The 15046-nt window shown below is 36.3% G+C and overlaps 1 protein-coding gene across 1 annotated transcript; it reads right to left on the minus strand.

Moving 5' to 3' along the window:
- Nucleotides 1–604: 604 nt before the first annotated feature.
- mvb12a (multivesicular body subunit 12A) lies at nucleotides 605–14550 on the minus strand. The gene is made up of 10 exons (NM_001113116.1): nucleotides 14509–14550; nucleotides 13362–13465; nucleotides 12884–12976; nucleotides 8200–8293; nucleotides 7175–7304; nucleotides 5399–5530; nucleotides 4559–4674; nucleotides 3624–3685; nucleotides 2683–2742; nucleotides 605–1915 (listed from the first exon to the last, which is right to left on the minus strand). Exons 2-10 carry the CDS (start codon nucleotides 13437–13439, stop codon nucleotides 1853–1855), a joined length of 828 nt encoding a protein of 275 aa, NP_001106587.1. The 5' UTR covers nucleotides 13440–13465; nucleotides 14509–14550; the 3' UTR covers nucleotides 605–1852.
- Between the last annotated feature and the right edge of the window lie 496 nt (nucleotides 14551–15046).

The raw sequence follows: 15046 nt of genomic DNA on the forward strand, positions 1-15046 counted from the left end.
AATTTCTAAAACATTGCCTCTTGCACTTTACAGCCTTTTATCTCCCGTGTGTCCTAGATAAAACATCCTTATTATAAATGGAAAGATCTTTAGCACACTTCGATGTCCCATAGTATTACTAAGGCAAGTTGTATATAGAGACCAAAAAATGTATACAAATTGTCATGGCTATCATTTTAGCTACTGCAAATGCATTTTATGTGTGGTTAAAAAGCTAAAAAGATGACATTTTCCCTTTTGCATGCTGTGTTCTGCTTTTTAGGATTGGCCACATGTATGTATATCCATTTTGGAGTGCAGGGACCAGGAAAAGATATATTATTTGAAAGTACACATTCTGGCAAATTAGAAAAGGGGATTTACTGTTACTTTTTTTGAGGGCCTTGACTTTCAGTGCAGACATTGTTACTCTGTGCCTGAAAATAAAAAAATCATTGGCCTGACTGGGCCTAACATTTGGCAACCCCAAGGGATTTTAACTTTAGTTCACCTACAATCACCTTCTACATTTCTAATCTAGTAATAGAGCCTGTAAAGAGGCCACTAAAATGCTAATGACGAATATTAAACTTGAGGCGCAATAAGGAAAAAAAAAAATAGGTTCTAGGATGTGAATAGGCATTTAATTATATAGTACCATTTCAGGCAGGTATGTCATTTCTTCATATTATAATCAGCAATTTGTAATTACATGAAATGAGACAAGATTATGCTCCACATATTTACACATTATTATGCTCTTAGTAAGACAAATACTAAATAGAAAAAAAACCAAAACAGACTAGTGACCATCCTGCATGAAGAGATTTTAGTTTTCACGAATATATGGCTTCTTGTGAGGTTTTAGAGATCTACTTTGAATAAACTCACAATTTAAAAAAAAAAATGATGTTTGCTTATTCAAAAAATCAGAATATGAAACATTCAACTGAAAAAAAAATAGTATCACTTGAATTTGTAAGTTTACAACCTTGAGAAAAATTTGAAAAACTCGAATTAAAAAATAGTTTAAATGTTGACTTCTACATGACCTTGCAATATCCGAGTTACTGAGCTTAATAAATACTTGATCTGAAGTGATCATTTGAGTTTGTGAGTTTTAGCACAAAAAACTTGAATCACATTAAAAATTAAAATAAATATGTTCATAAATCTGTCCCTCATGGAAATCGCTGTAGTACAAGACACAGTGGATACAACAGATTCACATCTACCTTTCCGGCAAATTTTAGTATGTTACAGAATGTTAGTAACTTTGTAAATGGTCTTCACTATTTTCTTATTATTTTAATTTTCAAATAAGTTGTCATATTCATTGAATCAAGTTGCAAGGGGTTGCCGATTCTGGCAGACAAAAAGCTACTGAACAGTGAGGCTACAATTTTTTTTTTGCATAGCTCTTGGGCCCTCTCCTAATCTTCCAGTTTCTCATTCAAATGACTGCCTGGTTACCGGGTTAAACTGGACCCCAAAATCCAAAACTGAAGACATGCTGAACAAAAAGCTCATTCAAAAACAAAAAAAATGTCAAAAAATGTAAAAATTTAAGACCAACTGTGAATTGTCTTAGACTATCACCATCTACATCATAGTAAACGTTAAGGCGAATGACCCCTTTAAAGGAGGGCTAAAATTTTTTAAATTATCAAAATGTCATCATCATTAGTCCAGCTAATGGAATTACATGTTATCAGAGCTGTACTGTTCCATGTGTTTTGGGAATCATTGACAAAATCTGCAGAAATCTTTTTCTGTAGATATCTTCTTTCCTGCGCAGGTTCTATTATTGTCATTAAGTTATACCAAAATCTTCCAGTTCTCTCATGAAGTCCAAAAGGCCAACTCTGTCTTCTTAACGCAAAGGTGGGGGAACACGAGCCGCTGCTGTCCTTTCGACCACAAATCCATAATTGTACTGAAAAACAACCAACAAAGTTCGAAATGAGTGACTGTGAAAATACTAATTATCATATAAAACCTATACAGTGTAGCCGTTTAGAGGGCTGAACACAAAAAAAATGTGTTACAGCAAAGCAGTAGCTTAAATGTGTGACTAAACTTTGTAGACAGTATTTAATGTAATATATATAGATATATAATTTAACAAATGGAATATTAGCCTACACAATAAGGAAATATGTACAATTATAAATGAAGGGGCAAAGCAAGAAATCAATTTCAAAACCAGCCTGGGGCATAACAGTGATAGAGACACCTTTAGTTTTGTGATTAGATCTTTTTTGCGACCTATAATAACTAATAATCACAAAATCACTGACAAACCCACAAAGTTAGTAAAATATACTTCTGTAAAAAAAAAAACACTTCACTTCCTCATAGGGAGAAGGATACTACTTCCTGTAGGGGGCAAGTACTACTGTATTATTCTTTCTGACATTTTTACTTTCAGTCTCTATCGTATGCCCTCTCTTGGAAAACTCCTTTCTGCGCTGCTCTGTTCCCCCTTACTTGATGATTTATGCCTACCTGCTTGCCTGCACAAATGATCTACTCCAGGGCTGAAAGGTTTCAAAAAGACCTAACACAGGTTGTTACCTTGGTGCAGGAATAGCAGCAGGAAGGCATGCAAGGTCCACGCATAAATAATTAGGCATTTGTGAGAGGTTGAAGACCAACTTTTATAAAAGCTAACAAGGTTGCAAAGCTGGAAAAATTACCAACCTCACTTTCAATCTCAGACAGTGTTTTAATATGTAGATCTCTGAAGTCTGAAGTGACCACCTACAATACAAAAACAACAAAAAAAAGTTGAAAACATTGAGACTGTTATAATTCACGCTGTTTTATTAAAGCAAACATTTCCTCATTTCCTTTCTATCGGAGGAGCAACAGAAGAATACAAGACCGAGACCCCAAAATTAGGCACACATTTCCTTTGTAATCTCATGTTTCACTCTTTTAAACTGACATTAGAAACTAGTTAAGCGCATAGCTGTGATATAAAAAAAAGAATGATTTTTTTTTCTAAAGAAGGCTTTTTATTCATACTTGATTTAATAATAAAATTAAAATACACAAAAGACCTAAATAAACTGTATTTTACTGGCTAACTGAAATGTATATACATATAAAATAATAATACAAGCACATGATGTGCGGTTTCCAAAGATTTCACACTCTAATGAGCCGAATATTGATTAATAGTATTAGTTTTAAAGCCCCATTCTTTTGTAAGTGAGGTATGTCATTAATTTTAGAGATAACCACAATACCCAAAAGTGGTGTACTACTCAACTGTATCAGAGGACACAAACCAACCTATGCCGCACCACACCTTTAGGGTTTTTAATCAGCTGGCTTGTAACATTGTTACAGGAGTCAGAGCCAGGACTGCAGTAAATGTAAACAGTCCATTACAACAGCCATTTTAATAGCAATTACATTTACAAATAACTTTAAAACCATGGACAGCTTCTGATGAACTGTAAATAAACATATAGTTCATTAGAAGTATATTTTCTTTCCCAGTACAAAATATAGATTTTGGGTTGTGGACACCTTGAAGTACATACTACATGAAAGCCTTCCATCTAACCCTGGCCTTACATACTTTATAACGATATAACAAACACAGCATACTTTTACTGCCCTTTGATACTCACCGAAGTATTGTTAACCGTATTCTCAAACATTGGGTGAATTGTAAAAGGAATCCCATCTATAGCTGAAAAAAAGCATGACTTATTACAGCCATATCTTTACAAAGCGACCCAGAGATATGTAGAATTAAATAGTGGAATACTGCATCCTATACAGAGGTTTTGAATGAACATCTCACAAAGATTAGGAGACAAGGAACCCTTATACAAAGACTAAAGCAGAACAGTCAACTATTAAACAAAGTATCTTTTCGGCATAAAAATTATCCTTGCTTTACAATTAAAAATAAGGTACACAGGGAAGCCTATTAATTAAAATTTGAATTTGTGAATTTGAGTTTTTTCTTTAATTCAAAGAATCTGAAAAGTTTAATTGCTGAAAAATATAAATAAAAAAACTCGAATGCAGCACAAGCGTATTCTTCTCATTGTTTTCAGTAATTCTACCAACTTTCAAAAAAATTCTAAAAACTTGAATTGTAAAAATCACTTGAATTTTGTTAGGACAACTACCTGACTTCTACTTGAACTCACCAGCTTTTAAAATGCCAAATATTTGCATTCAAGTCTTTCTGCGCTTAATAAATCTTGAACACTCAAATTTTGGAAACTCAACGTTTTAGAGCAAAAAACTTGAATTGCAGTAAAAACTCAAATTCACACATTGTTAAATCTGCCCAATGTGTTAACACAGATATTGTAATAAGGCCTGAAACAGCAGTGGCCAAAACACTATGAATCTGTCTAAATGTCCCATAGAGAACTATGCTAAACAGCAAGAAGCATAAAATTAGTAATATAACTTAAAGACTGCAGAAATAGTAATTAACTATTGTGCACTATATGTGCCAAATCCCTAAAAAACATTGTTAGCATTGTTGCTATTGGGACAACAAATTCACCTCCATTTGCTCAGAAGCTTGAAAGAAAGAACTTACCAGATATGCCATAAATATTTGAAGAATCGTAGATAGCATTCTCTGATAATGGCCATTTACCATTACTCTGTGGAACAACTTGCCCTGCATCTGGAACTGGAGCACTTGCTCGTCTTCTGAAAACAAATTGAGCATGTTAGTACACCTGCATTCACAGCTTGGAGGTTTTTTATGATAAAGATGTGGCAAACAATCTCAGTCAACAGTGACTGAATAGTTTGTCAGGGGAATCAGGTGTAAAACACACAGGTATTGTGCATTTGTAGGTAACCGTTTTTGCAGAGGTTGCCATGATCTGTCCATGTTAAATTATTCCCTCATAAAACATACAATCAACTCCTCAGTAAGCACATTTCATTCGTGCTGCTCTATGAACAGGAGTGTTGGCAAGGGCATTACCTGTGCATTACTCTGTTTTAAAAGTTATTCAGTCTTGTGTAAGTTCACTTCTATATAAATAAAAGCTAAATAGTTAACAATATTGGATTAGAAACTATATCAACATACACTGTATTAGGGAAATTCCTTTACTGTGTACAATTTTGCTGACTAACATTTCTAATGTTACACATTACGCAGCATGGTTATATGGTAAGCAAAACATAATAGAAAAACATATATTGCCACAAATAAATATACAAACTATGGCAACAATAAAAGCTACATAGATTACATATGGGTATTTCATTCACCCAATTCATTCTAGGGGAGCTGTATTACCAGGGCAGGTGGAGACATTTTACCCAGGTACCTATTAGATATTGGCATTATGGACAGAGATAGTGGAACGGAGAGAGATTTATGTAGTATCAGAAACGAAATTAGAAAGGAACAACTTACACTGGCTGGACTGGGGTGTTGATATCGAGAGAAAGCCCTTTAATGCCACTAGTAATGTTTCGAGGTTTTGGCGTTGGTTTGGGAGAAGGTACACTACCTTTTCTGCACCAAAATACCAGTCCACTAATTTCACTGATGGGAGGAACATAGAAAAACGGAGAATAAATGAACACATTAAACACTGCCTTCTAAAGGCAAACCAAAGTTATGGTATCACACAAATCATTAAGTTTTAAAATGCCTCTTTTATATGAACTTTTTTTTATTTAAATGTATACAATCTATTAGCCAAAAATACAATATCCAGAATTTTTTCTTTTAATTTTTTTCCTTTATCTCTGCATTAATAAGACAGAACCTTGCACTTGATCCTAACTAAGCTGTATGAATGCATTTTAAAGTAGAAGGAAAGGCATTTTGGCATTTTATTGCCAACAGATTAGTCACAATAATGCAAGCTAGAACGCTATATTTAGTCTGCAGAAAGCTTTACCATATCTGAGTAAAGAGCCTAAGAAGCTCCCTCTGTTTAAGATAGCAGCTGCCATTTTAGCTTGATCTCAGTAGCTTCCATACTGCAGCTCTGGCAGCTGGGAGCTCAGATTACACCGCACAGTTGCGAAAGGGAGAGAGAGATATGATGGGAGGGGGAGCAGGGGGGAGAGGGAGAGAGGAGCAAACTGAGCAGACTCATCCCATGCCCTGAAGGATTTTTCTGACAGAAGGAAGTCCGATACTAAAGAACATGTGTACACAAATGAAGAAAAGATATCCTGTTTTTCTTTTGATAGAGGACTCAATGTAGCTTTTCTGTGAGTGCTTATGGCTGTATTTACATAGACCTTTCTACTGAAGCTTCTTTACTTTTTACCTTTCCTTCTCCTTTAAGGTATGGTGATGCAAATTTTTCAGTTTTTCAAAGGTTATCTGAAAAAACACTCAATTGTTCCTGAGCTTGTTCTGCTGTATCATTCACTTGCACTAGGGGTCGGTCATACAGGTTTTGGCACTAACAGACTTGTTCTGTGTACAGAGAGCAGCATTCTTGCCTTACTTTCCATTATCTCAGGGTGTTTGGAGGAGTATTCATTTTAAGCTCTGACAGCCCTACTGGACAGTTGTAAATAATTCATTTGCAAGAAAGCAGGGGTCATAGTCTATTGATTTGGTCGGCCTGTATTGAAATAGGTCAATGGACACTTTGTGGTGCCTGATAAGGTTTTGAAATGGTTATGTTGGCATGGTGTAACAACCTAGTGAAATGTAAATACTGTTTGTTACAGAAGACATTAAAAAAAAAATAATAATAAAGTAACTTACAAAATAAGTAAACCTTTTATTTAAAATGACTCCTAACAGCTCCTAAAATGACATACATCTCTTCCTACATTAAAGTCAGATCACTTAATTATCTAGCAAGAAAGCTCTGCCCCTTAAATATACTGAGCCTTCTTTCTCCTTTGAATAGGAATCAAGCTGTCTACTGTACATGTTTGCTGCCTCCTGCACCAATGGAAATCTCTCAGACTTGCAGAGTAGACAGCTCTGACTGCCTCCTATTCAAAAGGAGAAAGAAGGCTCTGTATACTAAACTAGTTAATGAAGTAACAAATTTCTGCAGCATGTTTCAGCATCTATCTAAGGCTGTATCTCTATAAACACCCTGTGAATAATTTGCTTTTTTTTCTGGGTCATGTGACAAAAACAAGATTTTCAACTCTCCATTACATTTAGGGCCAAAGTTTAGATGGTGTTAAATAAAGCAAACATACATACCCAATACGTTCAAAAGGAGCCCCAATATGCTTGCTTTTCATGGAAAATTTAATCTCACAGACAGCAGTTTCTGCAGTATGCATAGGCATCTGCTTTACACACAGCCTCTTTTTCTTTGGAACAGAGATCTCTGGATTAAAACATACAGGCAGGCTTACAAAATGCAGGCCACAGACAAGGAATGAGTATGCTAGTTCAATTAAAACTCATTTAGGCATAGGGGGTCATTGCTTCACACTGCCATACTAATTAAACCACTAATATACAACAAACACCCTATTCTCTGGAGGGGGGAGGATAGGTGCCAATGTTGGGCAAGTAAATATATAATCAGCAAGTTCTTCCTCTTGACAATTGTCTGAGGTATGTTTAATATATTGGCAACCGCCAATGAATGGGGCTTTACTTTTAAACAGGTGACCAGTAAATTCTACCTGCTAATTGGTTGTTATGGGTTACTGCATCTGGGTGCCTTAGTGCCTTTTATTATATAAACCCCATGATGTTTTTTCCATCAGTGTTTTAAGAAAGAATTTGGCATTTTCTTCAGCAGAGAAAATGCAGTGTGTCACCAACCTTAAAGAAGGTTTAAGGTTAAAGAATATGTTTAAGACTACTTGTTTTGCTTCTAACTTATATGCAACTTGGATCAGAACAGAGAAACTGATCCTACTTGAATCGTCAGTATGTACAGGCTGCTATCTGAGAATTTGTAAAGAAATAATAGAAAGCAATAAAATATATCCTTATGTCATTAAATATTTACACCTATTTTCTCTTATATTTTAGTTATTTCCCCCAAATCTATGATTATAAATATCAATATTAACTTAATACCTGTAGTGCAAAAGGTTTGCTACATTGGGATAATCATTAACCATCTCTATGCATTGCTGAAGTGCAAACATATTTGTAAAACAAAAGTTTGTAGCCAATGCAAAACAAAATATTAAAATAAAAGCGCAGTAGCTAAAAGATGCCAACTCTTGTGTAACAACAATTCCATCTCCCTGTCCCCATCTTACTTGGGTCTAGGTGTTCCCCAATGAAAGCATACCCAACAGGCAGCACAGTCTTTTCATTCAGTATTTGAATGTCAGTGATAACTTGCTCCAGACCCTAGAGAAAGACAGGACAAAGGGTAGAATATATGTAAGAGAGCTTAAAGTTTGAGATAAGAATAATGTTTTCTAATAACAAATACTGTCTGTAGATATTTTGTATCCTCTGACACCCTGTACAGATGGATTGTTTTGACTGGATTGGCCTACACTAAGTTCTGTTGTAGTACGCAAACAAAAATGGACAACTACATCCACAGTTAGATGTCTCTGAACACGTCTCTATTACATTCAGCTATGTGTACTGCTCAGTAGGAAACAATGATGAAACATGCCAAAACTACATCTGTACAGACCTAAGATGGTGTTATACTATACTTTGGAATGTAGAGACCTGTGGAAAAATACAGGGAGGTGCAAAATACATGGCAGACTGTACACTTTTTTGCATTTTGCAATTTGCACCATCTCCTGCATTTATTAAATAATCTTCCTAATACAGAGGATAATACAGAGGATGGGTGTAAAGTAAATGATAATAGCAATTATACAAAACTGCAGTTGAAAGAATGTAAGAGGAAACTTACACCTGGCTAATTTATTGCCACTGAAAAACCTGTTTAGCAAAGTACTAAGCACATGATTTAGTACTGATTCAGAGTCTCTGTCGCAAAAGCACCTACATATCATGTGACTGATTCCTCCTGTATATAGCTTTATAAATGATATTTCACAATTCTTTTATGTGCAACAAGCCATAGAATTTAAAATTACATTTTGCAACATTTTCAATATATGTTCAGTTGTATAGTGCTGCTCCCCTCCCCGAACACTTCTTTTTATTCAAGAAGACTATCTGCCCAAATTAACAAATGCTTCCCATTGCTTCTCCGGCTCTTGTTTACCTGACATAAAAGAAACCTCTTTAGGGCTCTGGTACACGGGGAGATTAGTCGCCCGCGGCAAAACTCCCTGCTCGCGGGCGACTAATCTCCCCGAGTTGCCTTCCCTCTGCCATCCCACCGGCGAACATGTAAGTCGCCGGCGGGATGGCAGACGCGGCAGCGCGATTTCGCGCAAATCGCCGAAAAAGACTCGCGAGGCTTTTTCGGCGATTTCCCGAAATCGCCCCGCCGCGTCTGCCATCCCGCCGGCGACTTACATGTTCGCCGGTGGGATGGCAGAGGGAAGGCAACTCGGGGAGATTAGTCGCCCGCGAGCAGGGAGTTTTGCCGCGGGCGACTAATCTCCCCGTGTACCAGAGCCCTTAGTACTGAAGAAGAAGAGGGAAACATCAATCAATTTGCACTGCGAAGGCAACAAAGCAAAGTTTACAAGGCAAGATTAGTGAGGGTATGGGAGTATGTAAAGGTTACACCCATTACAAACATATAAAAACAAGCAGCAGACTTAAAGTAATTCAAATAAGGGTGATATTGGGAGTTGAACTAATTCAATGTGATGAGGGTTGCCAAATAAAGAAAGTAATTAATGAAGTAAAATGTTTTTTCCTTTGTATTGGGACAGCTATGCCAACATATACAAACTCTACTACTGCACTCTAGTCCATTTGGTATGGACTGATAAGCATTAAGCATAAGTGCATTTAAGACCAAGTATGATTTGTGAAAGGGAGGCAAGCTCCAGATGCAACAAGGAGAATTATAAACCTAATAGAACTAGTGGGAATCCCGTTTATCTCCATCATTATTATTATCTTTAGATGCGGAGAAAGCATTTGATCGGGTTCACTGGGAATACTTACAATCTTTACTAAAAACCTTCGGTTTTCAAGGTCCCATTTTAAAAGCCATCATGTCACTTTACTCTAACCCAACAGCTAAAGTGCTGGCGTTGGGTTTTATTTCAAAAGGGTTTAAGATATCTAATGGAACAAGACAAGGCTGCCCACTATCACCTTTCATTTTTGCTTTAGTAATGGAACCACTAGCTGTAGCAATAAGAAATAACATTAATATATCAGGGACACAGGTGGGAACTTGCACTCATAAAATAAGCTTATTTGCAGACGACGTACTTTTAGTTATTAATAACCATGAAAAGTCATTACTTGCTATACAAGCCACTATTGCATCCTTCTCTCAGATTTCATATTACAAAATTAATGAAGGGAAATGCATGATAGTAAACATAGGCCTACAGGAGGACCTTGTTAAATCACTTCAAACTAAATTCCCGTATAAATGGTGCAAAGGTTCAATTTTATATCTGGGAATTCAGCTAACTTACCCGTTAGCACACATTTCCCAAGTAAACTATATGGGTCTGCTTTCCTCCCTTAAAGCAGAAATTAAATTCTATACTCAGACAGAACTTTCATGGATAGCGAGAATCAACCTGGTTAAGATGATTTTATTAGTGATGTATATAATGAGAACAATACCTTTAAGGATACCTAATGACATTATTAAAAAAAATCCAGGGAACCTTACAAGATCTTATATGGGGTGGCAATAACCTGAGGATACGGAGGGAATACCTATATAAATCTATGGAAAAAGGGGGCATGGGGGTCCCCAACATCAAAGCTTACATGAAAGCCACCATTCTAAAACAATCCAAAAGCTGTTGGAATAATGACATCCATAAACTTTGGGTAGAAATAGAAAACGCCTCTCTACAAGGCAACACAACTAAAGATATATTATGGGCATTAACTATCCAACCAAACCTTAAAATAAAGGCGCTATCCACAACAACTTACATGTTTCAAACATGGAGAGAGTTGGTTTCTCAAGAGTGGTGGTGGAAACATAAAATAGCTGAATTACCTATGTCTGCCATTAAAACGATTCTCAAAGTCCCTGAACTCATGATATGGATAAACAAGGGAATCAATCAAGTAAGCGATATTCTTGAAAATACCTCGTTATGGTCCTTTCAACAAATGGTAAATAAATACCAAATTTCTATGCAAATTTTTTTTAATATCTACAAATTAGGCATATAGTATACACACTACTGTCCCTTTCCACAAACACTGTAACGTCATTTCAACAGTATGTAAAGCTCTAATAACACAAAGCAAAAGGGCATATCTTTATGTTACAAATTATTGAACAGGATCTGAGAAACCTGTATCTTTTCTTAAATGGGAAAAAGACCTATCAATGGAGTACACTTGGAAAAAGTGGGCGCCAGCTATGAAATGGCCTAAAAAGGCATCTAAGTGTATTAATTACACTGAACTAAGTAGGAAAACCCTACTAAGATGGCACTTAACACCTGCCAATTTTTCTAAAATGTCAGCAACCTCATGAGAATTACTTACCACATGTGGTGGAAATGTCCATGATTGGAAGGGATTTGGTATGAAGTGTCCAATCTAATCCAAGCAATAACTCCTCATAAAACCAAATAACCTCCTGAACCAGAACTTTTGAACATAGGAATGGACTCCCTACCACATGACAGTAAAGCAATTATACTGCACAGCAGCTAGATACTCCATTGCTAGGAATTGGAAGGCCTCTCAACCCCCAACATCCCAAGAAGTAATAGAAAGAGTTAAATCCCAAGCATCAATGGAAGGTCTTTACCAAAAATATATGGGTAACCCTGATAACTTTTATAAACACTTGCAGGCATGGTTTAACAAATACGGAAGTGCATTCTCTAAAATATGATTCTAAAAACAATAGCTTGATACCACGTACAAATTTAGTTAAGTCAAGCAGTAAAGAAAGTAACAAACTGTGATCCCATTATTGGTTTTTTATCTAATTATCTTGTTTATATGTAAACTTGTAATATGTAATATGTATTACTGTTTAAAGTTCAACAAATCAAGATTTGCATAATCTAGATATACCTGCAATGCATCTTGTAATATTTTTGAGTGATAAAGTCTGGAAAAAGCATGTAACAGAATATCTTTTTTTCCTGTTTAAAATCAATAAAAATATTTACAAAAAAAAAAAAAAAGTGCATGTGCACGAACTATAAAATATGATAAATGTGTCAGATCATTAAAACTTTCCTAACTGTCAAATTGAAACATCACATATTACCACATAGGAGTAGGACCACACTCATTGTTCTCTGGCTAAACATTATAGCTTAACAAAAGAATTTTTATGTGAAAATTACAAATAGTCCTTTATTTGTTGCATCCCATAGCTATCTTTATAACAGAATATGAATTACACAGTAGCTATGGAATAACTGTCTGATAGGATTGTATTGTCACACTATAGTTACGCGGAAAGATTTTGTTTCTGTCCCATAAGGGTCTGATGTGATGCAGAGAAGTAGAAGCCCAATGCAAATGGAAGAAAAAAACAGATACTGCTTGGTGAACACAGACCCACAAACAGATTAACATTCCCATTGCTATGAGATAGATCACATAAGGCTGCAGTGCATAAAAAATTAATTTAAAAGTGCTAATAAAGAAGCAAAGTTTAACTGATGAGAGTATAATTCAGACAAAGTAATCACAATTATGGTTTTCTAAAGTTTAACTGTAGATAAAGATGAACTTTCATACAAAACAATTTTTTAACAGGATTATATTTTCTCATGGCTTTGCAGAATTAAATTACTGTGTAATTATCTTCTTTTGCACTAACAGTTTGTGATTTCTTAAGTTAATATCCTATTAGCAAGAACTTAGACTATTTATTACCTCTAGGGCTGTGCTGTAACCAAGGTACACAGCTGATTTCTGATTAAACCCCTTAAGAAAGTTAGCAGATGCTCCTTCCACTGTTGCCACAATCTGCCAAAGATAAAACAGAAAGTTAAGAAACACACACTGCAGTATTCAATCTGATATCATATATGCCATCCCTTTAATAACTTTCTCTATAATGTTTTCCCCACTGGCAAAGTCTCAGTTACTAGTGCAAAGGAAACAGTGTCCTAGTTAATGCACTTATGTGGCACTAGGCCATGCAGTCACTAATGTATTTAGCTGATTCTAGCAACAGATTAATATACTATAATGCAAACAAAGTATAATATTAACATCAAACTTGCTCTCTCAAGAAAGGCCTGCGTAACATTACGGCTAGTGTAACTATACATATTATACCTTAGCAAAATAGGACTACACCTATATAATTTTTAAAGCTGAACTTTATCTTAAGCTATGAATAAACAACCATATTGTAAGTCCTGGGACAGAGAGTGACGCTAGATATCCAGGCTAATCCAGTGATGGGTGTAGAAGTGTTCTCCATCTTATTTTGATCACAAAACTCCCAATCTGAAGAAAAAGATAAAAAAAAGAAGTTATGCTATTTAGTGGAACACATTACTCTGTACTAAATGGCAAATGCTGTTGTAAACGCTTACAGAAGCAAAGCCCAGCATGCAGCCACGTAACATTATAAATTATTGTTATTATATCAGAAAAACCAGCAATTAGCTTTGAAAGGTTTAAAACAAATGGTAATGTATTACCACAAGGACAGACTTACTGTTATGGTAAAGTGATTTAAAGTAAAGAATCAGAATACCCTGACCTTGATGTGCAGTGTTGGGGGAACTGCCTCCCTCCCTAATGTCTACAGTAAAGACAAGCAATTTTGGCACAGTGAAGCAGGAATCCTGCATGTTTATTTCAGGGGGCACACCCCTTTATCCTGATTCCATCACAACAAAATAAACATTAACGCTTCCAAAGGAAATTAATCTGCTGTGCTGGTATTATGTTCCTGTATTGCTAATGTTATATTGCCCCAAAGTTAATACATGAAACCCTTTATTCCTGCAAACAACCAAAACAAGGAAAGCCACATTCTTCCACCAAATTAATAAAATACAATGGCCTGGCATGTGTTATGTTGGAAACCTTGAACCACCTCTTTGCAGTACAAAGGCTTAGGTGCAAGCTGATCCACACTAAAAGTGAATACAGAACAGAGCACCTAGATTGTTTTTCATTATAAAAAGAGATTTCAGACAAGGGACAGCTGACGTGTCAAGAACACACTAGTCCATTCTAAATAAAGCACTGTTCAGCATATTCTATGTGCCCACTTTCCCCCAATTATTCTAAGTTGTACCACAACTGGCAGCCTAGGAACAAATGCAGGCACGGACCTCAAAGGGTTGTCAGACTGTACTGAGCCAACAACGAGGGGCGAAACTGGGATACATGTTTACTGGCTGTCAGTTTAGAGGTGTGACTGTGCTGAAGTTTGTGTAGCTCTATGAGACACACTCTAAATCTTGGGTTACAAAGTGGATGTGAATATAAAAATAAAGGAGACTATAAACTATATAAAACTATATAAAATAGCATACCACCCAAGAGTAGAGCTTTCCCCAAGCCAGCCCGCAGTTCCGGGTCGCTGTTTATAATTCCAGCTTCTCGGCTCCCACAGGACAGCTCTCCCCTGCCGTCACAATCTCGCGAGAATTCAGGAGCCGCGTTCCTGAGCAGTGACGCACAAGCACTCACCTGAAGGGCGGGAAGTGGGGTCAGAGAGTGTTGGAACCAGACAGGCGTTACCTGTTGTTGGCACAACGTGCTAGTCTGTGTAGGGCGCGGCAGGTGTAGTTGCTGCTGGAGTACAATTATTTTGTATCTGGTTACAGCTCCAGACAACACAGTTCTTGATTGCGGTCGGAGCCTGTGCTCCAAATAGCGTAGTGCTGTGGAAGTGATTAGGGCCAACTGAACGTAATCTTTTTTTACCTCTTTCATCAGTGGGGTTCATTTATACAATTTGTGCAGCACTGAATTATTTGCAGGTGAACATCTTTGCCCTGCTCTTGTTTATGTTTACAAAGCTGGGCAAGACATTTAAAACTATACCCCCACAATGATTACTTTACCAAG

This window comes from Xenopus tropicalis, chromosome 8 (genome assembly GCF_000004195.4).
Source record: "Xenopus tropicalis strain Nigerian chromosome 8, UCB_Xtro_10.0, whole genome shotgun sequence".
In the NCBI taxonomy this organism is placed as follows: domain Eukaryota; kingdom Metazoa; phylum Chordata; class Amphibia; order Anura; family Pipidae; genus Xenopus; species Xenopus tropicalis.